This window comes from Athene noctua, chromosome 5 (genome assembly GCF_965140245.1).
Source record: "Athene noctua chromosome 5, bAthNoc1.hap1.1, whole genome shotgun sequence".
In the NCBI taxonomy this organism is placed as follows: Eukaryota; Metazoa; Chordata; class Aves; order Strigiformes; family Strigidae; genus Athene; species Athene noctua.
Genome location: NC_134041.1, coordinates 5,599,611 through 5,626,511, shown reverse-complemented (window position 1 = coordinate 5,626,511; position 26,901 = coordinate 5,599,611). Strand labels below are relative to the sequence as shown.

The 26,901-nt window shown below is 47.1% G+C and overlaps 1 protein-coding gene across 1 annotated transcript in view; it reads right to left on the bottom strand.

The window, feature by feature from the left end:
• Positions 1–9,854, bottom strand: part of PLPP3 (phospholipid phosphatase 3) — a 45,756-nt gene extending 35,902 nt beyond the window's left edge. The window contains exon 1 of the mRNA XM_074906126.1: positions 9,097–9,854. Within this exon, the coding sequence (XP_074762227.1) occupies positions 9,097–9,235 (139 nt within the window). The 5' untranslated portion in view covers positions 9,236–9,854. The remainder of the gene's footprint in view (positions 1–9,096) is intronic.
• Positions 9,855–26,901: the final 17,047 nt, after the last annotated feature.

Here is a 26,901-nt window from a genome sequence, read left to right as displayed (position 1 = left end):
CAAAACACCGAAGCTTTTGCAGGAATTGAGGTGGGAAGCTCCAGGAGAGGTGCACACATGTTCTAGGGACATGCTTCGGCCCAAGTGCTGGGAGCCACAGACTTTCTCCACTTTGCTGAGGATCTGAGTTCAAAAGATACCTTGGGAGGCAGGCAATGGCCTGGCAGGAGCATTGAAGTCTGCAGCTTCATTGAAATTGTTCAGAATTAGAGGTACCTCAGTAGTTCTGAAAGCCCCACTGGGCACCTGGGTGCATCTGTACTGGAAATATTGCCTTCAAAGTGCGCCCTCACCCTCACCAGGCTCCAGTTCCCTGCCCACGCACGGAGGTGATGCTCCTTCACATTCCATGCCTCCTTAGATTAGGAATTCCCAGCAGCACAAACACCCCCAACGACATGCCTGGGCAAGATCATGGGCAGCAGGGCTCAAATCCTGGCACAGGACTCCTCTGGGGCTTTGGCTGGACTGCAACCCAAAAACTGAAGGGAAAAAGCAGCTCCCCAAAAAGCAAGGGCCATCTGATTGATGATCAAAGAGCTTCCGAAACCTGCTAACACCAGACTGATTCACAGCTATCGACCTCAAAGGAGTTTTGCTGCCTGCCATCAGATTACCATCCATCCTAAATTACTCCATGAGCATCACTCAGAACATGAATGCACCCAGCATTCGCTGACCAGACTAGCATTTTGCCACACTATTTTTTGACTCTCACTTTGGAAACAAACTCTTTTTAAAGAGTGGCGGGCTTTGCAGAAAAGCATTGGAAGCCATCAAAAAATGCTTAGGGTGCAGGACCAGTTGCCACGGCTGCTGTGCTGCTACAAAGACCCGAGACAAGACCTCGCTGTCAGCATCAGTGGGAACGATAACCAGGGCTGGGCTGGCTGCTCGATCCCACCAGCCTCAAGCTGAGTCTTGCAGCCCGGCTTAAAGAAAGGCCCATCACACCACTCCAAGACAGAGGTCATAAATAACTTGCTGAGCACCAACAAGACAGGAAGGCCAGACCCCATTTGGCAGTGGCTGGACACTGAGGTACACGATGATGTCTCAGCTTTGCATAAGCACGTGCTGAATTGACAGCAACGCAATTAATACCTGTGTGCAGTGCCTGTCTCCAATACTTGCATGATCAGACACAGGGGCACTGCTGTAAAAGCCTTCAAGAATGGCTGTCATTCTCTCCAATATCAGTAAAGCCAGGTGAAAGCTAATTTCAGGATGCCATGCAGCTTGTCACTTCCTTTGCACAGCAGCAGGCTGCAACCCTGACACGGCGGGGAGAAGCAAGCTCTCAGAGGGAGCATCATTTGTTTCAAGAGGGATGGCTGCCCAAAACCACTAAGCAGTAACTTCCACTTTTTCTGGTTTAAAGCCGTGGAAGGAAGAACCACGCTGTTCTCAGCTCCTCTATCTAACCAGCAAAGGTGAAGCATCTCCAAGAGGTACAACCTGCTGTCTGCAAACTCCCAAAGCAGTGAAGGACACCCCCATGCCACAGCTACCTTTGGTGTTCAGGGAAGGTCTGGGTTAGCCCAGCAATGCCAATCCAGCCTCAATTCGCTGTGTCTGTCAGACACCACAGGCTAAGCCCACTGGTATGTTTTATCAGAAAGGCTGGAGGCATCTCCCAAGATTTTCTGTGCTATGGTAAACACAGCTTTCATGTTTTCTTGAGCAAGGGATGAAAAATGATGGGAAAGTACTAGAGGAATCTGAACTCTCTCCAGTGATTCAGTGTCAGCAGCATTGTCAGACCAAGTGCAGCTTCATTTGGGCTTTGGTTGGCAGCACCAGCCTAGCCCTACAGCTCCTGACTGAGAGCACCATATGCTCAGATAAGACAAGCTCATATATGGGTGCGAGCTACAGGCAACACTGGAACATGAACACACAACATGAAGAGCAGAGGCATTTTCAGAGCATCAGAAGCTCTGGAGTTAAATTACATGTTCTGCTTATAACATTTACTAGATGCAGAGAGTCAGTTTTCATCCCTGTCTTCAAAACATCCAATGCATGTGAAAAACAAGCCCACTTACGTGACCAACTTGAAAGGAGAGAGTTTATAGGAATTTCTGATACTTAGAAACCTGCCAGGACAAACCTAATTTTCAAACTCATTAATACATTGTCTTGGTAACAAACTTATGCTTAAGGCAAATTTTCTAATGGTTTGTGTGAAAAGCTATATGAAAGCACCTCAAATTCCTCTTTTTGGTGATGTTCTGCCTCTTCAGGTTTAACTTGAGGAGCAGCTTCTGCTGATCATGATCCCACCATTACAACTAAGCCATGGCGTGCAGCTAAAAGGCAAGAAGGGATTCTCAAGCATAACTTCCCAACAACTGTTCCAACACAACCCCATACAGAGACATCTGATCTGCACCAAGGAGCTTTCCACCTGCTAAAATTGTGGAGCAGGTAGTCCCTTCTCCAAGGTAGATGTCATAGGAGAAAGCAGAATGGGGATAGATAGGATGGCTTTGAAAGAGATACGAATGCCTTTCTGAGAAATCATGAGATGTGACAGACAGGGCAGCCTCTGCCCAACCTTTGGTGAGAGCCCCCCCACCCAGCCAAGGTATCTGCAATACCAGACAGAAGGCTGGGTGCAAGCAGGACCCCCACGCACGCAGCAGTGCAGCACCGTGTTAGTAAGGGGGAAGCACAGAGGGCTGCTTTAGCCTCTGCTGTACCAGTCATCCCACAGCCTTGCCACGCCAGCCAATGAAAAAAAGTAATAATCATGAAATATATTCAGACGACTGACTTCAGACTTTATAATTACAGAACAGTGCTGGATTATTTTAATTCACCTGGTTTTTGAGGCTTTATCATTCACCCAATTCTCATTTTCAAGCTTTTTTTTTTTTTTAAATATGAAACCTGACCTATCAAAAAAAAACAACACAACTGCAGATGCCAGAGCCTTAAGACAGAACAAGAAGAAAAAAAAAATAAAATGACAGCACTCATACTAAAAGCCCAGCTGGCATCCTGCTGTGCAGGAGGGAAAGCAGCATCCGGGGAGGGGGTTTCTCTGCTGCCCCCCCCTCCTCGGGGGGCTGCATGGGGCTGGGGGAAGCAGTCGTTCTCAGCATTGGCTGTGTGGATGCTGGGAGAGGAGGGTTGGAAGGCTGCTGCCTTTCCCCACGCTGCTGCCTTCAACAGGCATGCCCTTGTTCCAGGCGCAGGCAGACTGGGCGACCACAAGGGTCCCTTCTGGATTACCATGGATGAAGCGGGAGCATTGTATGAACGAAACGGAGAGGATGGAGTCTGCTCTGCCAGAGCAAGCTACGGAGCAGAGCTGTTTTTTTTTTTTCCCCCCTCTTTTAAGTCATTTCAGACAGATGGAGACATGCAAACACCTTTCCTATCTCAGATGCTGGCACTAAAGAGGAGTCCTGCTTTGCAAGACTGTGCCCATGCAGCACGGGTTCCCCAACTGAGGTATGCAAACCATCTTCGGGCGGTATACGGAGGCACATGCATCTGGAGGATACACCGTCAGCCTGTATCTAGACAAACAAAGTCAGACCCAAACAGCCTACGAAAGGCATGCATATTAAATTGAGATTTAAAGGGTATAAAAATAATCTGTTTGATCTGGGAGTGATGTTTATATTATTTTCTGTGCTCACTACAAACAGACAATTAAAAAAAAAAAATGTCATCTACTGTAATTGTGATCCCATCTCCTGCCTGTCTCAGCAGCAGGTACACAGGATTCAAAGCACTTCTGGCCATGAAGCAGTTGCACGTAATTCTGCTTTCCTGGAGACACATCTTCAGGTTGGCCAAATTCCACTGACTCGGGAAAGCCAGCAGATTTATAACCCTGAGGACTCAGTCTGCCATAGGTACAGCATTTCCTTGTTCTGCAATTAACACCTCAAGTATAATTGTCACTAATAACCTGCTCTTGATAGGTTTTTTTTTGTTTTCATAAAGCCAACGCAGAAAAGGTGCATTTTAAACCCTCCAAAATATTTCTCTTGTCTTTTCTTCCAGTCATCTTTGGCTCCTTTGGTCTTTCAAGAGAGGGGCAAAACTAAGGATGGGTAACATGCTTAGATGCTGACTGTTGGTTCAATAAGAAGCTTTTCAAGGCTCAAAAAAGCTCCTTTCCTCCCAAGTTATGGTGGGGTACAACTGCACTACCCCATGCCAGGATGCCACCTCTGCAAACCTGCCTTTCCCAAAGCACTTCCAGACCAGCCACCCCCCCAAAAGAGACACTGCTGTCTCACAGGGAGCTCACTGCCGCCAAGAGATCCTACAGGTATTAAAATAAGCAATACATAAACATTAACGACCAAACCCCATCTAGGGATGCTCAAAACACAATGACGACTCTCCACCCACACAGTTTCTCGTGTGTGGTATGGACTCAGTCCTCCCCAACATGGAGAAGACACATCATGGAGAAGACAACGCCAAGGCATTGGGACTGCCTGGCTGGTTTAGTACAGTTGGATCTCATTGTCCTTTGCCAAAAAATAAGAAATGGTTGGGTCAGCAGTTTCTTCAGGAGCATATAGAAAGATGTTACCTACACAACAAGTGAGCCCTGCACAGCAGGGTAGTCTTAAAAACAAAATAAAATAAAAAACCCCAAGAACCCGAACAAAGTAAAGTTGCTTAGCTCATCAAATTCAACTTTACAGCATCCAAATAACTCTAACCTCATCCCTCATCTTTAATTCCTCCCACTCCTTACACTTAAATGACAATCCCAGGCCTGTTTGTGCCGATTTTCATGGCAGAGCAACAGGGCCCCTGGCAGAGCGCAAACCCTTTTTGCTTCTGAAAGCTGGACGATGACACAATTTTCTACAGACAAGAGGAAAGTTAAGAGTAATCTAAACTGTTAGCCCAAATTATAAGATTATATCCCCACTTACATAAACATGTCAAGGTCCTGCTGATGTAAACATTTACTTTCAAAGTTCATTTCAGCATCAAGCTCGCTACAGAAGAGCGGATGCCAAATTTGTGAGAAAGCTGAAAAGATATTAAGGTCGTAAGAGGCCTATCCATCTGTTGCTTCAAAACCTCCCAAAGGCAGTAAAACTTGTGTTGTACAGATTAAACTGGGATTGACAGAAGAGAGAAAATTAAATTAGAGACAGAAAATAAGCAGGGCAGTAAATTATGGGCAGTTTACATCTCACCAGCCTGAAACATATGCTTCCATAAACCCAGTTTCCACAAGCCTAGGAAGCAGGTATGCCAGATTAAATCCCTCTATTTTATAACACAAGCAGGACTTCTTGGAAGCTGTTCTACCTGCTCAAGCTGCACAAATACAAGCTACCGAAGACCCTCATCTGCCCCAACGGCCTTGCTGACACAGCCTTCCCCTCTTCTGAGATTAAACGCTCAACTTAGTGCCCGTCAGCAGAGCACAGGTGGCTGCTCAGTTTGCTGAACGCAGGGAGTCCCTGACAAGGGAAAAAAAGCAGGTCTGAGAGGAGTAAATTTAACCCTAGATACTACATCTGTGGAGCCAGGCTCCAAAACATCCCACCTCAAGGGTCAGGGCAGGAGGCTTTCCCCACCTGGCCCGTGTCTCCTGCAGAAAGGTGGTGGCTGGTTGCAGCAGCTCCATGCAGTGCTACATCTGGGCAGCAAAACCCCACGGCATCAGGGAAAGCTGCCCTGTGGGACCTGCCCCAGCCACGGTCACACCAGGGCCTCCAGTAACAAATCTATGCTCCAGGCAGGAGGTGCAAGAAACTCCTAGCAAAGGGATGGGGCTGCAATTGGGCTGAGGATGATCAGATGAATGTGGAGTGAGGTCCTCCCGTCACACCTCTTGTTTTGTTGCTCAGAGTTACCTACAGCTCTATGTGAAGACACCAACGAGCTCTGAGGGGCAACTTCATGCCTCCCCCCTGGGCTGAGTTCCTCAGTCACATTTCCAGATGTGTCACAGTGACCAGAAAGACAGGGATGGGGCAGCAGGGACTCTTCCACACCATCAAGCTCTCCTGTAGCCTAACAATTTCAGGAAGCATCTTCTAATTCTCTAAACAGAGCCATCCCGAGAGGAGGAAGCAGATGGAGAAAGTTATTTTCCCCCCTTGGATGACCCGCTTTAATAAATGCACACTCAGTTCTTTTCTGCCTCTTTTTCTGAGTTAAGCAGCAACATGAAATTTCTGGGAAGTTCACAGTGTCAGTGATGAAGCCTCTTCTTCATGCAAGAAATCAAGGATTTGTCAGTGCCATGTGCACTCATTAGAGGAGTGGGGTATTCCAAAATACTCAGCTCCCTGCCAACCCAACCCAAGTGGAAATGCAGGAGAAACGGGGTGTCTGGTTCAGCAGATCTTCATCCAATCTACTTCACCAGCAACACACTTCTTTGCTCCCCATGATCCTCAAGGAACAAAGATACAGATCTTCCCCTTATGCATCTACTATCAAGATAATCATTGTACTTAACGATGAAAGACAAAAGTGGATCTTTCTAATGACTTGCGCCAAATTAAAGTTGAAGGAAGCTCCTGATAGCTCTGCTTTACTTATTCTGACTTTCTTAGATGTTTATGATAATTGTCTTCTGGGCAATTTGTTTAAATTTGTATGTAAACAAAGAAGGGTTTGTACACATCTACTACCTCACAGAGAGCTGGTGCATGTCATTTCTGAAAAATATTTCAGCCATAGTTTATTCTTTTCATTTTCCCCCCCATAGGAAACCGATTCAGGTCAGAATTACAGCAATACCTGCAGTAGAAGCCAATGCAGCGTCACAGACATCTGCAAATCAAATGACCAGTTTTAATATTTCCTAAAGTGCTCCTCAAATGAGAAAAGCCTTCTGTTTCCCTGCTACTCTGAATGTCTTGGGCAGCCACTCAAGAGGCGTAACTCAGTTTAACTGCACTGGAGGCCATTGGCCATGTGCCTACATGCACCAGCAGACGACCTCTACTGAGTACCTCCACCTTAAAACAAGTCATTTCACCCAATTCTGCTTCTCATTATCTTACATAGGACTCAGGTTTTTTTATCAAACATATAAACACCCATCAACTTGTACCTGTCCGACTTTCTCTTACAGGCTTCAACTAGAGCACCTTTCTTTCACCTTCAGAGTGGTTTTGTGTGTTGGTTTGGGTTTTTTTAACAAGCTCAGGAAGGAAAAAGATGGGAAACGAGAACCTGGAAACTATGAGCTTTTAGGTCTTCCCAGCAAAAGGCAGAGAGAAGAGCAAGCCAAGCCTCCTGCAAGTGGGGCAGCTGGCTTTCACGGCAACTCACACCCAGTCATCCACCAGCAGGTCCGATACTACTGGTCTGGGTGTATTTGAAATGCCCATCCCCAAACACACATCACTGACTATCCATCATATAATCACCTCCCTTACCACGTCCCACCCGTGCTCTTCACCTGCCAGTGATCAGCCAGATCTAAACTTTGCTTCAGCTGTTGAATGCATGCTCTTACTTTTAAATGCTCCTCCCGCTAAAAAAAAAAAAAAAAAAAACAACAACCCAACCAAAACAACACACAACAAACCCAACACCAAAAAAAAAAAAACCACCCAACCAAAACAACACACAAGCTCTGGTGTTTACTTTCCAATTTCCACCTGTAGTAAAATGTGAAACAAAGCAACAATCAGAGTTTTTGCTGTATCACATTATTCCCTGCTAACAATACCTTTCAGTGATGCTTGATAAGTTCTGTTTACTCAAACTATCACAAGTAGAATAACACATGTCAAGCAACTGCTTTTTCATTTAGGACCCTTAGTCTAGAGAAGGGGAAGAGAAACCCTTTACCCATTCAAAGAGCACTTACTCATGCCAGGAACGCCTGAAGTTAAGAAAACTTGCGTAAATAAAAGTTTAAAAGTTCTGACTCCTAGAAGTTGTTTTATTAGGAATCCAACCTTCTGTTTAAATAAGTGAGGTAAGTCAAGCTAGTTATGTTTCTACTTATATTAGTTTCATTTATGGGATATCAAGTATTTTTATTTTTTCCAGATACAAGAAGATGAAGCTTTCTGCACTGGCCTCTATTCTTGTGGGAATATAAAGAGAAAACCATGCCTCTCTTCTTAATGTATTAGTGCCTCGTAATATACACCAGATGATCAATAAACTACATAAAAATTAAATCAAACTGACAGTCTTTAAAAAATGGGCTCTAAGCAGAAACAATTGTTTTAAAGACTGTGGTGTCTGGAGTATTAAACTCACGTGCTGTTGTGTTATTAATCTCTTTGTTGGAAGCCAGTTGATTTCCCCTGCCTGTGTCTGTCAATTAAATATTCAGCATTGCAGCCACAATTGAACGGTTGATGTTTTGGCATGCAAAATCTTTTTGAGACAGACTGTTGACAGTTTCCTTACATGCCATAGCATTTCCAAAAGCCAAGCAGGCTCGCAAAGCAAGGCCTCTGCCAGGGACTACGAGATGCCTGAGAGCACTTCAAAGCAATCTTTTAAAAGAAATGAGTTTAGCGAGATGCCTGCGCTGGGTGCAGGAAGGGGCGAGGGAAGAAAGAACCACGGGTAAACCCGACCTCCGAGCAACACAAAGTAACCAGAGTGGCAAGAGTTGCCTTTTTTTTTTTTTTCCCTCATTATTAACAAAAATATAAAAGCAACCCCAAGCGGGGCGGCTCGCTGCAGCGGTAGAGCACTACCTCCACCTGGAGCTGGCCCCGGCGCCTACCGAGGGGCCGCTGGCCGGGGGGTGCGGGACGGCCCGGGGGGCGCCCCCCCCCCGCGTACGGCTGCCGGGCTGCCCCCCCCGGTCAGGATACGGCAGCGGGAGGAAGCGATAACTAACTAAAATAACAGCAATAAGCAATCGGGGGGGTGGGTGTGCTGTGGCCCCCTCTCCCCGCGGACAGCCGGCTGCCCCCCCCCGCTCCCCGGCGGGACGCGCTGCCCGGCCCGGCGCTGCCCGGCTCGGCTCGGCCGGCGGCCCCGCTCCGCGCCCCGCTTTTGTTTGGGAAGCTCTGCCCGCCCTCCCGCCCGCCGCGAAACCTTCCCGGAGGGGGAGTCCGGGGGGTGTGGGGGGAGAGGAGCGGAGGGTCGCGGAGCCCCGCGGCTGCTCACCCATGACGAGGCAGAGGAAGTCGAGGCAGATGAGCAGGGCTTTCTTGCTGCTGCTCTTGGCCGGGTTGTTGTTCAGCGCCGGGCTGCCCCCATTCTTGCTCTCCGGCGGGATCGCCTTATCGTACTTGTAGCTCTGCATTATCGGGGGCGAGCGCCCGAGCCGTGCCGTGCCGAGCCGAGCCGGGCCGGGCCGCGCTGTGACGAGCCGGGCCGCGCCGAGCCGGGCCGCCGGGCTCACACGCGGTGCGGCGGGGAGGTGCTGCCCGCGCTGCCGGAGCCGCTCCCGGCCTCTCCGGTGGGGCACGGGAGGCGAAACACAGGCGGGTCTTCCAAAAAATAAAAAAAAAAAAAAAAAAAAAAAAAAAAAAGCAAAACCAAAACAAGTACAAAACCACCAGCAAAGGAGGGGCGGGAGGGAAGGGGGAAGCGAGGGAGAAGTTTGCGGGTGTCCCAAGGCGGTGGAAAAGTCCTGGAGGAAAAGTCGAGGGGAGGGAGAAAAAAATCTATCTATCTATCTATCTATGTATCAAAGTCTCAGTACGGCGGAGGGGGAAAGGTAAAAGGTGCGGAGCGAGGAGCCGGGCGATGCTGAGTCCCGGGGGCAGGTGGGCTCCGCGGTTCTGCTCCGCGCTCTACTCCGCGCAGCGCTGCGTTGGGGGCTCCCGCCGCGCCCGCCCCGGCCGCTCTGGGAGCCACCGGCTTGTTTCTGCACTTTTATTTCGCGAGGTCCTTTCCACCCCTTAGGAAAAAAAAAAAAAAAAAAGAAGAAAAAAAAAAAGGGGGAAAAAAAATCAGTCACTTCGGCTCGGATGGGATATCCAAGTAAGCACAGCCCCTTTCCTGCATCTGACATTTTACATAGATAATTAACTCCACATTTTTTTCCTGAGGGAAGTTAAAAAAAAAAAAATAGTCAGGAACTAAAGTTTTTCCACAGGCCAGAAGGAGGGAGCCTCTAGCGTTCACAAACCAGAGAGAAGTGCAACGGGAGAGGGAGGGGGAAGGAAAACAACCAGCCGATCCAAGGCTGGAGGACTCCCGAATCGTGGTAACGGTGTGAAAGGGAGAAAACTAGGAACAAATAACTTTAAACAGTTTTCTCCTGTTTTTTCTTCCTGCCCTCCAGCTCTGCTCCATGTGCTGAGACGGACCCTTTCGAGGGGGTGCGGGGTGTGTGGTGCCCACAGCCCCCCGATGCCTGGCAGACCCCCATGGGGCCAACGTGGTGGGGCCTGATCCTGCCCTGCCTGCTCAGGGCTGACGGGGAGGGGGGGTTCGGCCACGGGCACCACCACCCAACCGTAACAGCTCTGCCCTCCTGCACCAGCAACTTCACAAAATGAGTGTAACAAGAGGGTTCGGAATTGAGTGAGGGATTATTGTGTTGGTTAATCGCCCCTTTGGTCTAATTAAAAATCACCAAGGAAGTATATGAAAGGTTTCCCAGGAACCCGGGATGGCGATGCTAGCAGCTCCGAGCGGGGCGGCCGGGGCTGCCGGACGGTGGGAACAAGCGTGTGGTACCAAAGGTGACTGCTCAGGACAGCATCTAACCGCTTTTTTTTTTTTTTTTTTTCTTTTTTGGTCTTGTATCTGACCTCAACCTTCCGTCTGTGTGCTGGCAAACCACCACCAGGCCTAATCCTGTGCAGAGTCGCCTTATCGGCTGGCTCCCTGGTGTTCCTCTGCCTTGCAGAGGCAGGCAGGCAGGGAGGGCAGGCAGGGGACCCTCCAGCAAGGACACGCTTCCCTGCTGCTGTTCCCCGAGCTGCAGACTATAACCTGAGCACTACAGACTGCGCCTCGGCAAGGGCAGGTTTTCCAGGAATCTGTTTAGACACATACCTGGGCATATTGGGGCCAGCCTGGGAGGAAGAAAGTAAAGTGGCTGTTTTCATATTTTACTTTAATATGTGCAGTGTAGAAAGAAAGGGGGAAACAGACTTTGGATTTTCCTCATATTCTTTCATTATGCCTCAGTATCACGGACTCAGGTGCATCTCCCACCTTACTTTTGAGGAGATGGCTCTCTTTTGCTTGGCATTGCTCCACGGCACTGAGCACAAACCCAGCAGTTTTGGCCCAAAATGGTGCCCCACAGTGACGGGCACCCACCCGAGAGCCAAGCTGCCTCTGGAGGACACATCTCAAGGTCTCGCTCTCTTTCCCCTGACTGGCAGAGGTGCGGCTGTCTAATTTAGGCTCCTCGCATGCCTGAAGCGAGTGGAAAGACTCTTCACGTGGGAATTCTCCCCGAGCCGAGGGGGCCAGCCCTGTGCCAGCTGCGGGCGTGCTGCCCAGCCCAGCTCGCCGCCTCTGCTGTGGGGCCAAATGTCCCCCCTTCCCTGTCCCCTTCAGAGCCTGGCCCTTGCAAGAGGAGCTCACGGCTTTCAGCAGCCGGCTTCGGCCTCCCCGCATCTGTAAATCTGCTGATTGAAAATGATCTCCACTGAAATTCCCTGGGTTAAATTAAATGTTGCGTTTAAAGCAAGAAAATAATAATAATAATAATAATAAAAGACTTGCCATTGTAACAGCAAACAAAAAAAAGAGCCTTTCTTGTACGTAAAGGGAAATTGAAATTATAGTTTTATATTTGCATTTACAAGACCCCTCAGGCTACTAATGTTTGCATTTTCATAACAAAAAGATTGCACTGTTAATTGATGCAAGCCAGAGCACACAAATAAGTCTGAATCTTGGACAATTTCTTAAGGGAGCAGCCACTACAATTGCTCAGTTCACACTTGACAATGGGTAAGTCAGCAGCGCCAAAAAGCAGCTTCTGTGCCTTTGTCAATAATATGCAAGAGATTCATTGGTAATAATTAATTTTTTGTTCATAAATGCAATTATTGAATACACCAGGCAACAGCTATCCTTTTAGGGCTCAGCTTTTCCTTTCAGTCAGATGCTAAATTCCCACTATGGGCTGAGGCTTTTCTTCATATAGATTAACTGAACCAACGGAGTTTATGTTACTAGTGAATTTTGCCCCGCATTTTTGGCGACCAACTGATCTCACACCATTTTCACCACCTTCCCATCTCAGCTGGCCCAGACCTCTGGTGAACAAGGAGTGCAGCACTGATATATACTATGGGAAGAGAAAACATTTGCAGTAACAGTTGTTCTTGCCCAGATTTAAATGTTAACTGGGATATTTCAGAGCCCAACAATACTAAGACAGGGATTGTGTTTTATTCATTCTATCTTGCCGTTTTATGAGACTAAGCTCTTTACAGCTACTCCTGTAACAGGAACTGGATGCTGCCCCTTGCCCTTTTGTATCTGCAGGACACAACTACAGGGAAACCTGCTTATTACATGGCAATAATCTGAAATTGAGAGCTCTTCCTTAGTCAACACGACCAGTCATCATTAGCTAAGACAACAGGTATCACTTCCATCAAAAAAAGTGAAATAGTTCCTGTTTTTACTTTTGTTGTCCATAGAAGGCTGTGTCCAAGGGGGACTATAAGGTCTTGTTTGGGGAAAGAGGAGCCTGTGAAGAGCTCTTGTTTCCACCTGGTAGGCCGGATGGGTTTGGGAAGAGAGAAGGGAAGGGAGGCAGCTCCGATTTCTGCTCTGAGGCTCATGCAAGTAGTTCATTCCACACGTTATTTAATGTAAAATAACTATTTGTTGGAGCGGGGAGCAGATCTGTAGCCTGCCCTTACGCTCCTGCTTACCCCATCCCACTCCCCTTGGCCCAGCACAACTTTAATTAGTCCCTACGACGTGTTTCATTAATCCAGCATTACCCTTGGACGCAGTGACAGCCCAGCAAGCAGCGTTGCCCTTTGCTGGCATGGGCCCTGTGCTCCCAGGGCTGCTCTGAGGCCAGGCAGGATGCGGCCCCAGTGCTCTGGGCTGCTCCTCTTGCAAGTGTGGAGAATCTCTCCTGCTCTTCCTGATGTGCTGCAAACACAAATGACGTTGCAGAGCAGTTTGACGTCTAAAGTGAGGATGGTTGGATGCTCATTTTGATGCACAGCCCAGCGCCAAACCACTGCTGCCCTCTCAGACCTACAGTGGGGTTTTATATAGGAACACACTTTACTTTTCCTTCACAGAGAAGATTTGGCAGCAGCTCTTCTGGAAAGGGGACATGCAGCGGGGAAGAACCAGGCCCTGCTTATTGTATTTCTTGGAGCTGTTAATGACCATGTCCACAGCAATCCTAAAACAAGAAAGTGAACTGTGTTCAAGGCTGCTGATTGTTATCCATATGTTATCTGAGGTTGTTCCCCACCAAATGGGGAAATAAGAGCAAACTTACATGCAGCACATCAGGTGGCCTGAACTGGAGTCACGAGGACAGAATACCAGTAAACTTTTGGAAAGTCCAAAGCTGAACCACCACTACCCTGTTCAAGACTACTTTTAGCACCATCAGCTGCTGCTGGAGAAGATACCACGAGAGGGGCTGGGAGTGGCGGGAGGCAGCTGGGGGCATTGCCAAGCCCACCCTGAGGCAGGAGGAGGTGAAGGGCAGGAGAGCTGCCACATTCCTTGCCTGCTTTCACACACCAGCCACCTTCACCAGCTCTGGGCTATCCAACTTGTGCAATAATCGCTGCCCCATTAGGAAATGTTTGCTAAGGCTGGACTTAGACCCGTCATTGCAGAGAGAGACAAATAAAAGTGAAATCGAAAGGGGGCCCCATTCTGCCCTCTCCAGTGCCACTGGGAAGAATAAAGCCTCATAAATATTCAGGTCATTTGAAAAAAATAGCTGATGTCATCCTGATACAACATTTGCTGCTGTTCGGGAAATCAGGTAACCAGATTGATGCAGGCCAGGGGGGTCATCCCTCAAGCATGTGCCCTGGTGACCCATGGGGTAGGAAGCTCTGTGGTCACAGACCCATTCCTGGCATCCCATATCACTCGGGGTCAGATGCCTTCGATTTGCCAACAACCTTGAAGTCCAGTCCGTTTTGAAACCAGCAACTGTACTACTGCCAAGTTTCACAATCCTGATGTTTCTCCTTAATTTTATTTAGTTCCCCTAAATCTTGCTGGCTTGTGACATGATTAGAGGATTCCACTTCACATTATTACACAGAGAAAAAAAAAAAAAAAAAAGAAGATATATTTCAAATTACATGATTACCACAGAAAGCTTGAATATGTGACCTCCAAATCTCATCTGCAAGATCAAAATACACAAGCTGTAGAAAAGGACGCCTTTTGATTTAATGTGAAGATTTTCTGAAGGCCAGATCCCACAGTTCAAAGGATTTATGATCTGGGGGGCACTGGGGACCAGTAACACCTTGTGTATAATTCTAGTTGTGGCTGTCTTCAGCCTGCCATCCCTGTCCTCAAAAAAGAGAATAACAGCACCATCTACTGCTCTGTTTTAGCATTTGCTTGGAAAAACCAAACCCTTCAGCTCCATTAAAAGCAGCTCCGGCAGGTAGGTCATGGTTATGATTTCCAACTGCCTGGTGATACAGCTCAGTATTGATGGAGAAATTGGAGCAAACTTGGACTGCAAAAATCAAAAGCAGCATCTTAATTACAAAAGACGCACGTTAATTATTAAAAATTCTAGCCTTGAATAATACACCTTCTCCCCAACCGGTGGCATTAAAAGGGATTTCAATCGACCGGTATTTTCATATAGTTCATTCAAATCCTTTCATGTGTTTATTAGCAGAGCTTTAAAAGGCTGTCTGTATAACTCACAATTTCTACCGGGCAGGCTTTTTCACTGTCCGCAACAGTTAATGAAAGAGGTGGTACATCGCCGCTCGTTTCAAACCTGGTAAAATCTGGGTCTGTGCTCTATGCTGGCGAGCTCCCAGAAGTTTGTTTGAAAGTCAAGAATGTGCCATGGTTTAATTACGCTTCTAGGTCAGGATCTAAATGAAAGCCCCGTTATAAACAGCAGTCTCAGAGGAAAGGTCTACACTCGATTTTTTAGCCCCGAACTGATTACCAGTTAACTCAGGGTAGTTAACACATTTGTAATGTCTGGTCTGGACACTTCCCAGATGCTTGTTGCAGGATACAAACATTTGTGGTTTATAATGTAAACAGGTACACCTACATTTTTTCAGCCTGGATTGATTTCTGGTTGCAAACTATCACAATAACCTGGTTGAAAATGCTCAGCATCCAAATGAAAAGCAAAAGGAAAAACAAGTATCTTTTTTACACCTCTAGACCAAACCATTTTACGGGCCATCCAACAGCTTTCTGCATTGCCTTCGGAGTGTCAAGCCCCTGATGATGAACACGGGTGCTGACCAGTCAGGTGCATGAGGGGGCCACCAGCACCATGGGCCAGCAGGAAAGGCGATGCTGAGCCAAGGAGCAGCCCTGAAGGTGGCACGCGTGGGCTTGTGTCTTCTGAACATGAGCCAAGACACTGCTCCAATGGGTTGGTACTGGAGGGGCCTGGCCGTATAACTGGGGAAGCAGGGAGAGGCTTCTGGAAGACATCTTTAGCAAAATATACATGGAGCAACGGTAGGGCTCATCAAGAGAGGAAGCAGTGCAAGAGAAAACTGAAGCACATGGCCCCCTGTGTGGGGGTCCATCTATCAATCTCATCTTGCACAACCATATGACATGGAGATGGAGGTGCACCAGGGCAGAGCTCCAACATCCCTCTCGCTGCTGCCTCACGTGAGATGCGAGGGTCAGGCTGTGTATTTGTATACAATGCACAAGTCCCTGGGCTTATCTTGCTCTCAGGTCTCTATCTCGATAATTCATTGTCAGCCATCCTGAAGTATTTAAATGTGTTTGCAAGGGCCAAGCTGGACCCTCCCCAAATATTTGCTTCAGCACACAAATTGTGTTTGCTGTAACCCCAGCCAACCCTGATCCCTCCACGCCATGTAACGCCCGGGAGGCATGAAGGGGCTGCACAGCCCGGCTCTGCCATGAAGGAGCTTTCCTCCATCTGCACTGGAACTGCAAAGGAACAAAATGGGGAGAAAAGAGGTTTTTCAGGGAGGACACTGCAGTGCTGCGGCCTGAGCAAGGATTGACAAAATTGAGATTGTTACACTGAGCAGCCCCCCGAGCGGCCCAGGAGCAGGGGGGCGCTGCAGGACCTCAGCGTCCCCGTGGGCCACGAGTGCCGCGCCGAGCCTTCATGGGACACAGTATACACACAGAATTTTCACCAACAGCCTTCAAAGCCTGCTCTTTGCTCCCATTTATCTTATCTAGCACTCCACTGAAGTATGGATTTACATAATACATACCTAATATATTAATGTTCCTATTCATCGGGAGGATCTTGACACTGTTTTCTTTGAAAGCCTTGCCAAAAATGATCAAGCTCCTTACAACAGAAGATGGTTTTATAGCTCTGAAAAGGATTTTTCTCCCCCGTTTGTATCCTGAATAGTTTCACATAAGCTGTTTGATACTGTGATAAGAGCCAGGCCCAAAAATTCAGGAGTGGTAGGATCCACAGTTTGGGTTAGTAGCACATTACAAAACTACAGCACTCAAATTACTGACTCGGTATGAACCATTTAGTTCACACCCTCTCTCTACTGCAATATTTTTCCAAATTATCTTGCAATATAGACTTTTAATAGCCAGAAGGGGTCAAGCCAGGCCCACTCCCATTTGTCACACAGAAATTTCCAGCTAAATGCCTTTTTTTTTTTTCCCCCTTAAGTGCACAACCCTCCCTTCCCACTTCACTTTTCTGTGCCAGTTTAATTTTGCTTGGGACATTGGATTTCAAAAGGATGAAGAAATGTCTATAAAGAAGAAAAGCTACTAAAAGAAATTATCTTCAAGTTATGATACTGACCTTCATACTCAAATGCCTTTACAAATGCATGCAAGCTGCCTGCAGACCACAGCTTCAAACCACTGGAAGGGCACTATTCTATTTTCTTTGTACACAGATTCACTACAATATGTATCTAGCCTATCTTTTGCTTTATTTTGAAATGGCTAAAGAAATATTTGCTTTCATATGAATGTTTGGACATGAATTCTTCTTCTAGCCAAAGGCAGACAAAGAAAAATGAGAAGTAAATTACCCATTTTATTTAAATAGTGATAATGATCAGATCTTGGAACAAACCATTGGGTTAGTGGTTGATCTTTCCACCTTCATATCATACCTTTATAGAAGACATGTTGTAGCTGAACGCAAAATATTGGGCTCAATACAGGAGAGGATGAAGTTAGGTGGCTTGATCTATCCAGAGACTCAGACTATGTCATTAATGCTCAAAATCTGCAAATTTGCTCTGAACCAGGGATTAAGAAATAGCAAGGAGTAAATCCCTTTAAAATTGCCAGTAAATGTCAGGAAATAAACTTTAAACACACAAAGACACAGGTTCCCTGACAGTAGTTGCACAATAGATCACAAATAACTTTGTGTGCTCCATCCCAGGCCCCTTTATCTCCTTTATCCAGTACTGCCAACCCCAAACAGTAAATAGCTAAATCCTTCTGTTTCAAAACCCCGAGATTGTTTTGAAATACCGAGATTCAAAAATGAAATAAAAAGGCCCCACAAAGTGATTCATGTTGACTTCTCATTTTAGCTGTCCTCATCTGCCCGCCTTTCTCCACCCACATTTACAGCCCTCTTGCTTTTTGCGAAGCCTCATACCACCAGCTGCTCAGCAAGTAGAACAAAATACCAACTGCGAGGTAACTTTGGGGTAACAAACCTAACACCAAAAGCACAAATCGCACAAGTCTGACAAGGCACCTTTTCAATTTGGTTTTGTTTTTAACCTTCTTTTTGGAGACTGCCAGCCTGGGTGGTTCTGAGACCACGTGTGCTTGTGCCCATGTGGATAAGCAGCCCAAAAAATACTGGTAGGTCACGATGTGCATTAAGGAACCCAAGCCTGATTTTACTCTTTCTTACTGGATTTTGATGAAAAGATCTTGACAGTGGTCCTCAAAGAGAAAATATGCTCTTTTCCTATTTCTTGACCCATTCTTGGTCATGTTTTCCATACTCAGATAGCCACAAGTTGAGAAGCTGTTGCTCTCTGTATTACACACCCTACCTGAAGGCAAGAGATAGAACAGACCAAAACAGAAAAAAGTGAAAATGAGTGCAGTACTTCAACTCACACAAAAAATAATTCCATAAAAAGCGAATCTTGCTTCCTAGAATAGCTTGGCACCAGGCTGTAACAAGAGACCCCTCTGCTGATGCCAGCTGAGGACAGTGAGCACAACATGACCGCCTGCCCTTACAAGAACTCAGCCCAGACAACGCAGAGGTCTCTCTGCTGTGACTGTTTAACACCACTGATTTTAAGAGAAAGCAATAAACACCACCTTACTTCAAAAGTTTCACAGTCCATAGAAATTAAACCTGGCCAGTCCAAAAGGCTATTATTACTGTGCCTTCTTGTGTAGATACGATCTCAAGAAAAACACACATCTAGGTCTAATAATAACAAATAATAAAGCTATTCATACAGCCCGCTGCTTACACGATGGCAATTTCCCCATAATTGCAGGTAAAAGAAATGGGCACACAAACAGCAGTCTGTAGTAACTCTGGGCTACCCAGGGCTTGGGTTGAAGCTATTTCTTGTACGTACATATACTTTTGGGAAGAAAACTATTTCAAACTCCAACCGAACCTCAATAAAGCTCTCCTGCATCCCTGCCTGGAGATGTATTCACACCTGAAAAACACAAGGAAAAAAAAAAAAAAAAAAAAGTGCATGAGGACAAAGGTGTTTCAGAGGGAAAATGGTTTCTGGGCGGTGATGAGACCCAGCCCCTTTTGGTGCAAGACCTCCAGCCTCTCCAGGCTGTGAAGCAACCGTCGAACCCCGACAGCTCCTTCCCGGCCTGTCATGCAAATCCCAAGACAAATTTTCACCCAGGAGTGAATGCCTGTGATTAAGCAAGTGGGGAAATCAAGCGCCTGCCCCCATCCTTTCTCCCTCGTAGGGCTGTGGGGGCGGCGAGGCGGGGTGCTGCAGACAGCAGAGACTTGCTCTCCGATAAGGTCAGGGCAGCTCCTGCCTGCTGCCGTCTGCCTGCCTGCTGCCTGCACAGGCAGGAGAGCAGGGCTCTGCGGGCAGCCTGTGGGGTGCTGGATGGGATGCTGCAGCCTCGAGACCCCTTTGCTCACCTAGAGAGAGGGTGAAAAGGCTCAGGAGAAGCCGTAAAGTCATCTCCAGCATGCACTAGGACCTGTAACTCGGTATCTCCTAACCAGGGACACAGCATATGCAAATGATGCCGGTAATTGCACAGAGCTCATTAAGTTGTTAAACTCAAGGTCACCTACAGCATGCAAACAAGGTAGAGAGGGAGTGTCGTGTCCCTCCCATGGCTCTTGCATCTCCAGACAGCCACCCCCAGCCACTTAGTCATTTTGGCATCCCGTCTGGCTCCGTGCACCTTTGGGTGGACCCCTGTGCCGTACACACCAGCGCCTTCGAGCCCCAATGAGGGTGCTGGCTCCCAGCCCCATGTACCAAACCAGGGATGAGCCACGGGGCCAAGCACAGCTGCCTCTCCCAAAGAGTGTGTTCATGGTCGCTGCTTATTTGAGAGATGATAAAAGCAAATATTTTGATACCCAAGCTGGAGGTCTCATCCTGCCTGGAGCTGAAGTTGAACGCTTCCTCCCAGAAGGGCACAGGCGTGGGACAGGGAGAGATGCTGAACACTCCCCCTCCTCAACTCACACCAGCAGAAAGACATCTTCAAGGTAAAAAGGAGAAAAAAAATCACCCAGGCAAGAGCCATCTCTTGTGGTGCTTCTGCTTTCTTCCACAGCCCATTAATGGCCTAAGGACAACTTGGCTTATTTAGAAAACAAGGTGGATGAAGCAAACGTAATTCCCTCATTTGAAAATGTTTTCCAGCTCAAAGCAGCTGCATTTCCAGTCACCTGCAGCTGTACCCGGGCTGCATGCCTTAGGGGACACACCGAAACATGGCACATGAACAGACAATGCATGCAGTGTGCTGTACACCCAAGCACCCACGAGGCTGGAGGCATTCAGGGGAAAAAAAAAAAAAGGACAAGGCTGAATGCACCCATGCAGGCTTTAATGCACCTTGACTTGTGCGTGATGCCTTTGCTCTTTGTCCCATTACAATATTTTCCTGCCCTCACGGCCCAGCACTGGGCTGAGATGGTGGAGCAGACCTTGGAGGGAGCTGTACCCCAAAGGGATGGCAGCAGGATCTGGGGAAGAGTCCACCTCTTTTGCCATTTTGGTTTTTCCCCATCCAGATGGGATCCCCAATTTTGGATCCAGGTGTCGTTATCATTTCAGAGCCCAGGACTGGATTTGGAAGCCCAAATTCCCTCCTTGGATGCCATCTAGTGCTCAGTGCTGAGAGTGGAGGAGCCTCGCAGGTGCTGGGAGCTGCTGCGGAGGGAGATCATCTCTGCTCCTCTTTCAGGAGCTGCAGCCACCCTCAGGCTTTAAACTGCTTGCTCACACCAGAATTTATTTCCCAAGATCTCCTGTGATTTGGGTTGATAAAGCCTCATCTGACCATTTCCTTCTCTACCTCTTTCTTTGTCTCTGTAATATTGCATTGTTTCAGGAAAAAGCAAAGATACAGCAGCACAGACTCAGGAGGTGGGACTCCTTCAGAGAATAACATCAGCTGAAGCCATCTAAGATCTGTTTTAAATCAGTGGAAAGAAAATGTTTCCTTGAAGTGCCAGTCTATCAGATTTGTCAGAGAAGGCTGCCGTAGGGTGGGAAGCACCTATTTCTCTTCATTTGACTGTCCAGTGAACCAAAATGGCTCAAATGGGTACAGGCACCTCTTCAGGGGGCAGCATGGATCCCATGCAGGGCTGTCCTCCTGCTTTTGAGGGGAAGTTTGGATAGATTATCACAAGCCAACATGGTGAATTCAAACAGAAGAGCTTTCTTTAAGTATTACAAAAGGTGCAGACGTGGGTAGAGGGAAAACAGGTAGAAACTAGCCTGGCACTTAAGAAATACAGAAGTAAAACTCGCAATGAGAACATAAGGAGTGCAGAAAGGAAAATAACCCTAAAATTTCATATGCATTTCCACTTCTTTCAGTCAATCTCTTTGTATTCTTTCCGCCAGAAGCTAGTTTTACCTGTTTCTACCATTTTTATTCTTTTTTGCAGTATGTCCTCATGCATACAGAGCATTAGCACAACCTGCAGTCACAGGTGCTCGAATCGGCCCATCACACATGGCCATGCACCTGTGCCCCACAGCTGGGCACCCAGCAAGTGCCGCACCCCTTATCTCCTCTCACCCCCTGCAGAGAGGGCTTTGGTCTCCAGGAGATGAACCACCCAGTTAAATGGATGGGGCTTGTCCCAGCGCCAGGGTACGGGGCTGAAGACCCTCAGTCAAACCCTAAGATCGACGCTTCCTAAGGAAGATGGCAGTGTGTTTTACCCAAACCCCAGCACTACCATTTTTACCACTTCCCAGTTCTCCTGGTCATGATTTATCCTGCATAATTTCTACAGAATGGCCATCCTGCTGGTGAGCACAGCACATGCCAGCCCATAAGGTCCTTCCACCACACAGCCTCAGTCCCTGAAAGCGTCATGAGTCTCACTGAGACTGGAAACCTCCCTCCTCCTCCTCCTCTCCCCATCTCCCAGAGCCCAGAAACACACACCCCACATGCCCCTGGTACATCGCAGCCCAGCGGCTCCCAAAAGCTAGCTCAGGTCTGTCTCACCAAGCCCAGGTCTCACCTCTGCACTGCAATGTAGACATATCCTCAGGGCATGTCTATTCACCAGGCTCAGGCTGCTCTGCTGCTTCTGGGAGCTGGCAGGGTGCAAGTCAGGTCTGGTTTGGAAGCTGCAGAGTGGCGTTAAGGTGCAGAGCGAGCCGAATTTGCCTGGGCACTGCGCCAAGCTGAAGCGGTTCTACAGCACGCATCCAGCTCGGGGCACGAGCGGTGGAGGCTGTGCAGACCTGCTCCTCCAAACCCTCCTGCTCTGGCTCCCCGCTCCCCATGGCCACCGCTCTCTGAGAGCCGTGCTACACTCCCATCCACAGCTAACCCTGCTTTCCTCTGCCTCCGCTGGCATCACCCCCTCCCAAGGGTGGCACGTCCTCACTCTTGGTGCAACACGGCCATCAGGAGCAGCTCAGTACCCTGGGGGTAACATGGCTCCTGCCAGAGTCGTGCTCTCACTTCAGAGGCACTGGGACAAAGCCTGCTCTAGGAGAAGTTAAAATGATTCATTTGCAGGCTTGCTTGCTGTCCTATTAATTCCATTTTTTTCATCTGCTGTTTCAAATGGTGCAATTTTGAGATCAAAGCCCTTCCCCTGCTCTAATGGCTCCGTGTAAGCCCTGGCCTTCACGCATACAGGAGCCTCTGCCTCGAGGAAAGATGTGAGTCTCAGTCTCAGCCAACATGAACCAATTCACAGAGAAGACAAACTGGGCTAGATTTTGCTCTCACTTATACTCCTTCAAAATGATTTGGCTTTAATGTGGGAAGAACATACCTACTCAACTGATCTTAGTCAGATCAGGCCCATCCCTGCTGCGTATTTAAGAAAACCCATAGGTGGTGCTGCCTCTGAAATAACTGCAATTACCCCTGGCCTAAGGCAAGAAAGAGTAGCTGGAGAGTGTGCTGCATGGACAGACAGCAGGACACAAGAGAGGGGGCTGCCACATTCTTCCACACAGAGGAGGGGTGTTTGTGTTGGGCTTCCTTAGCAATACTCAGCTCAAAATTTGATCAACGACACTATTTACACTCTACCTGGTTTCTCCAACATACTACAAATAGTCCCATGTGTAGCCTTTCCTCCCCCATTTCAACACTGCTATTGTGCAGGAGAGAAACAAGTTAAATAGGGCTCAAAATGCATGGCTATCATAGAATAGTTTGTGTTGGAAGGGACCCTTAAAGGTCATCTAGTCCAACCCTCCTGCAATGAATAGGGACATCTTCAACCAGATCAGGTTGCTCAGAGCCTCACCTGACCTTGAATGTTTCCAGGCATGGGGCATCTACCATCTCTCTGGGCAACCTGTTCCAGTGTTTCATCACCCTCATTGCAAAAACATTCTTTCTTATATCTAGTCTGAATCTACCCTCTTTTACTTTAAAGCCATTCCCCTTGTCCTATTGCTACAGGCCCTACTAAAACAATCTTTCCCCATCTTTCTTATAAGCTCCCATCTAAGGGAGAGCAGAGGTTCCACCCAGCTGGAGATGCTGGTCGATGTTGCCCAGCATCATTCAACACATCACGAACAGGAGATTCTGCACCTGGGACAACTGCCAAAGTTTAGTATAAGGTGAACCTATACAGAAGGGTAGTGGCATTTCACTTTGGTTTAGACTTGTCATAGTAAAACTTGGCTTAAATCGATTAGGTATTGTTTTCTGATAAAATGAAGCAAAATCTGTCCAAGAAACATCACAGCTTGCTGTTGTTTGTACTCTGACCAGTGGGTCTGTACAGCCATGCTGGGCAGGAAAATAATAGGGCAAGGACAGAGCCAGTCTCACCAGTTATATCTGAATATAAACATCATCTCTATAGGGCATGGATGAAATCTCCAACCTGAGGGCACAGGAGAAGAGCTTAAGGTTGTTCTAGCTGGACCTATTCTCCAGATTTATCTCTCCATTTAAATGTAGTCCCAAGGCAGCCTGCAGACCCCTAAGCGATGCCCTCCCTCCCTTGGGTGCTGGCTGAGACCATGCTGGAGCAAGCACTGAAAAACCCCCGTTCCAACAGCCTCAGGTTTTTTGTTAATTTGATTTTCCCCTCCCCAAGACAAACACTTTGCTGCCACTGCTACACAGCAATGCAATGGGCTGTTCCCTCCTGGAGCTGCGGTCCAAGTCCCCTCCTGGTCCTTTGTGCATCACCCTGCCCAGTGGCACTGCTGTTTTAGAAGACCACTCAGGTCATGCATGTTGTAAGAGCAGGCTGGATCCATCTCTGACGCATGACAGCTCATGAATCACTGTGAATCAGGAGCAAATCAGCCTCCTTCAAATTTGATATGAACTGAATCTTTTTCTCATAGACCTACTCCATCATTCCCTGTTAAAAAAAAAAAGACTCATTCTTTTCCACATCTAGCAGAAGCACCTCACAGAACAGGGTCTCTTTTTCTATTAGAAACTAAGTACATTTGCTGTGCACGGTGCCGTTTGATGTACGTGTTGCTGATAAACCAGAGCCTGTGTTTTAACAAATCAATACAACAGTCCCGCTGAAAGTCCCCCTGAGCAAAGGGCTTCTTGATGTTGAATGTTTCCTTATCTAATCTTCCATACTTCAGCATTTCTTCATTTAAAACTTCAATAATTAAAAATGCAGAAGGGGATGATCACAAGGAGAGATTAAAGAACTTTAACAAAATATTTGAAATAATAATAGCATTACATTACAGGGAACAATGTCTCCTTATTAACTAACCGCTGTGCAATAGTGCCAAGGGATCCCAAGCAGGGGCTCAAACCCCCTCTGTGTTAGGTGCTATGCAAAGACAAGAGCTGCTATAAAAAGCATGCAAACTCCCTACAGAATGCAAAAGGCAGTCTAGCAGATGTTTACATCTCCAATTTCTCTGAGACAGATTTTAAGTTTTTCTTAGTTCTTACTGAACTCCAAAGGTTGATAAAATGCTGCCTGAACCAAGATTTTTGGAGCTCTCTTCTCTGAGCTGCTCTGCATTTTATAGAGAGATGTGCATCAGATGATACATCATTTAAAAATAACTGGGAAACATCAAGCAATCATAAGGACATGTCCCACAGGTTTGCATATCTTGAATACTGAAATACCTTCCCATCATGCATTAAGTGATGAGTCTCACTTTTGCCACGGGTAATAGTGTATGCGATGCCTTCTGTTTTGATAGGGTTTTTATTTTGGAAAACTGTCCTAATAGACACTGCTTATGTTTATGTTAAAGAAGGCAGACTAAAAACCTTTGCTTTGCAGCTGGAGTAGAATGGGATTTGAGGTTAGTTCTTGTGGGATTTTTTCTTAGGAGTCCCACAACAACGCTGTAGCAAACCTACAGTCACCAGCCTCATCCTTCATAATAATGGGAAAGATATCATTGGACTTCAAATAAAGAATAAGCAGCAAAACCTCAGGACTTTCAACTGTGAGTATGGCAAAAAACCCCACATGCGTTCTTCACTAGGGCCCAAGAAGCACCAGGGCTGCCTTAAAAGTAAAAATTGCCTCTATTTCACATGGAGATCCAAGAGCATCCGGCATCGTGACCCTATATGTAAAGGGCTGGTTTAATAACTGTACTGAAGAGAGAGGTGGAATTCAAAGTCTACCTGGATATCGCAGCTACTCTGCAAGACAAAAGAAATGGGTAGCTTTGTATTCAGTTCAGTATAAAGATCTGGCTATCCAGAGTCCTTTCCCTGCAAGGGAAGCATGAGATGGATCTGATCTCTACTTCTTCCTCTTAGCCACAATACAGCAAAATCAGCTCATTTAAACCACTGGAGGGGAACCCTGTACATTAGCCCCCAATGTGCCTTAAATTGCAAAAATAGCTGTTAGCCAATGATCCCAACTACCATTTCTCATCTGTATAGCTCCATTCCCTTTAGAAAGGAGGAAAAGCAGCACCCATCATTTATGGGGACAATTGAAATTAATGCAATTCCTCAATTAATCGAAAAGTCATCATAAACATCCTATGAAATACACATCAGACATCCTAGTTCAGCAGTGAAGCTATGTGCGTCTTATGCCTTTACATTAAAAAAAAAAAAAAAAAAAAAAAGAAAAGAGGAAAAGCGTGATAGCCTAACTTCCCAGAAATTCAGATTACTTTCTCCTTCCTTCTTTCCATCCTGTTCCAAACAAATCTTTGAGAGGCATTTATGGCCACACGTCTCACCCTGGTCCTCCCCAAAAGATGATCAGTGCTAGAGAGGACTGTCCCAGCTCTTCCTCATATATGCTGAGGGTGCGGACCAGAGTAGGAGGTCACTCAGCAGAAAATCTCCTTGCAAGTGGAAGGAATCCACCTAAGACTTCATGGTCTCAAAAAAAGCAGGAATAGGAGCTGAAGGTCAAAACTATCTAAGAATAAACAGTTGTAATTAATTTTTTTTCTTGGATTTGAGAGATAAAAGGAAGGAAATATATTGGGAGGAAAAGGAAACAAAGGTAGAGGGGTGAAGGCAAGGCACGAGGACAGCCTAGGGCTGTCCTTCAGAGAAACAGAATAGAATAGACTATTCCAGTTGGAAGGGACCTAAAATGATCATCTATAATAGTTCAACTGCCTGGCCACTTCAGGGCTGACCAAAAGGTAAAGCATGCTGTTAAGGGCACTGTCCAAATGTCTCTTAAACATCAGCAGGCACCAACGACCTCTCTAGGAAGCCTGTTTCAGGGTTTGACCTTCCCCTCTCAGTGAAGAAATGCTACTAATCTCCAGTCTAAACCTCTCAGTCTGAACCATTCCCACATGTCCTGTCTCTGGATATCAGGGAGAGGAGCTCAGCACCTCCCTCTCTACTTCCCCTCCTCAGGAAGCTGTGGAGAGCAATAAAGTCACTCCTCAGCCTCCTCTTCTCCAAACTAGACAAGCCCGAAGTCTCATAAGACATTCCTTCCAGCCCTTTCACCAGCTTTGTTGCCCTCCTCTGGACGCACTCAAGGACCTTCACACTCTTCTTAAATTGTGGGGCCCAGAACTGCACACAGTACTCAGGGTGAGGCCGCACCAAGGCTAAATACAGCAGGATAATCGCTGCTTTGGACCAGCTGGTTATGGTGTATTTAATGCACCCCAGGATGTGGTTGCCCTCTTGGCTGCCAGGGCACACTGCTGA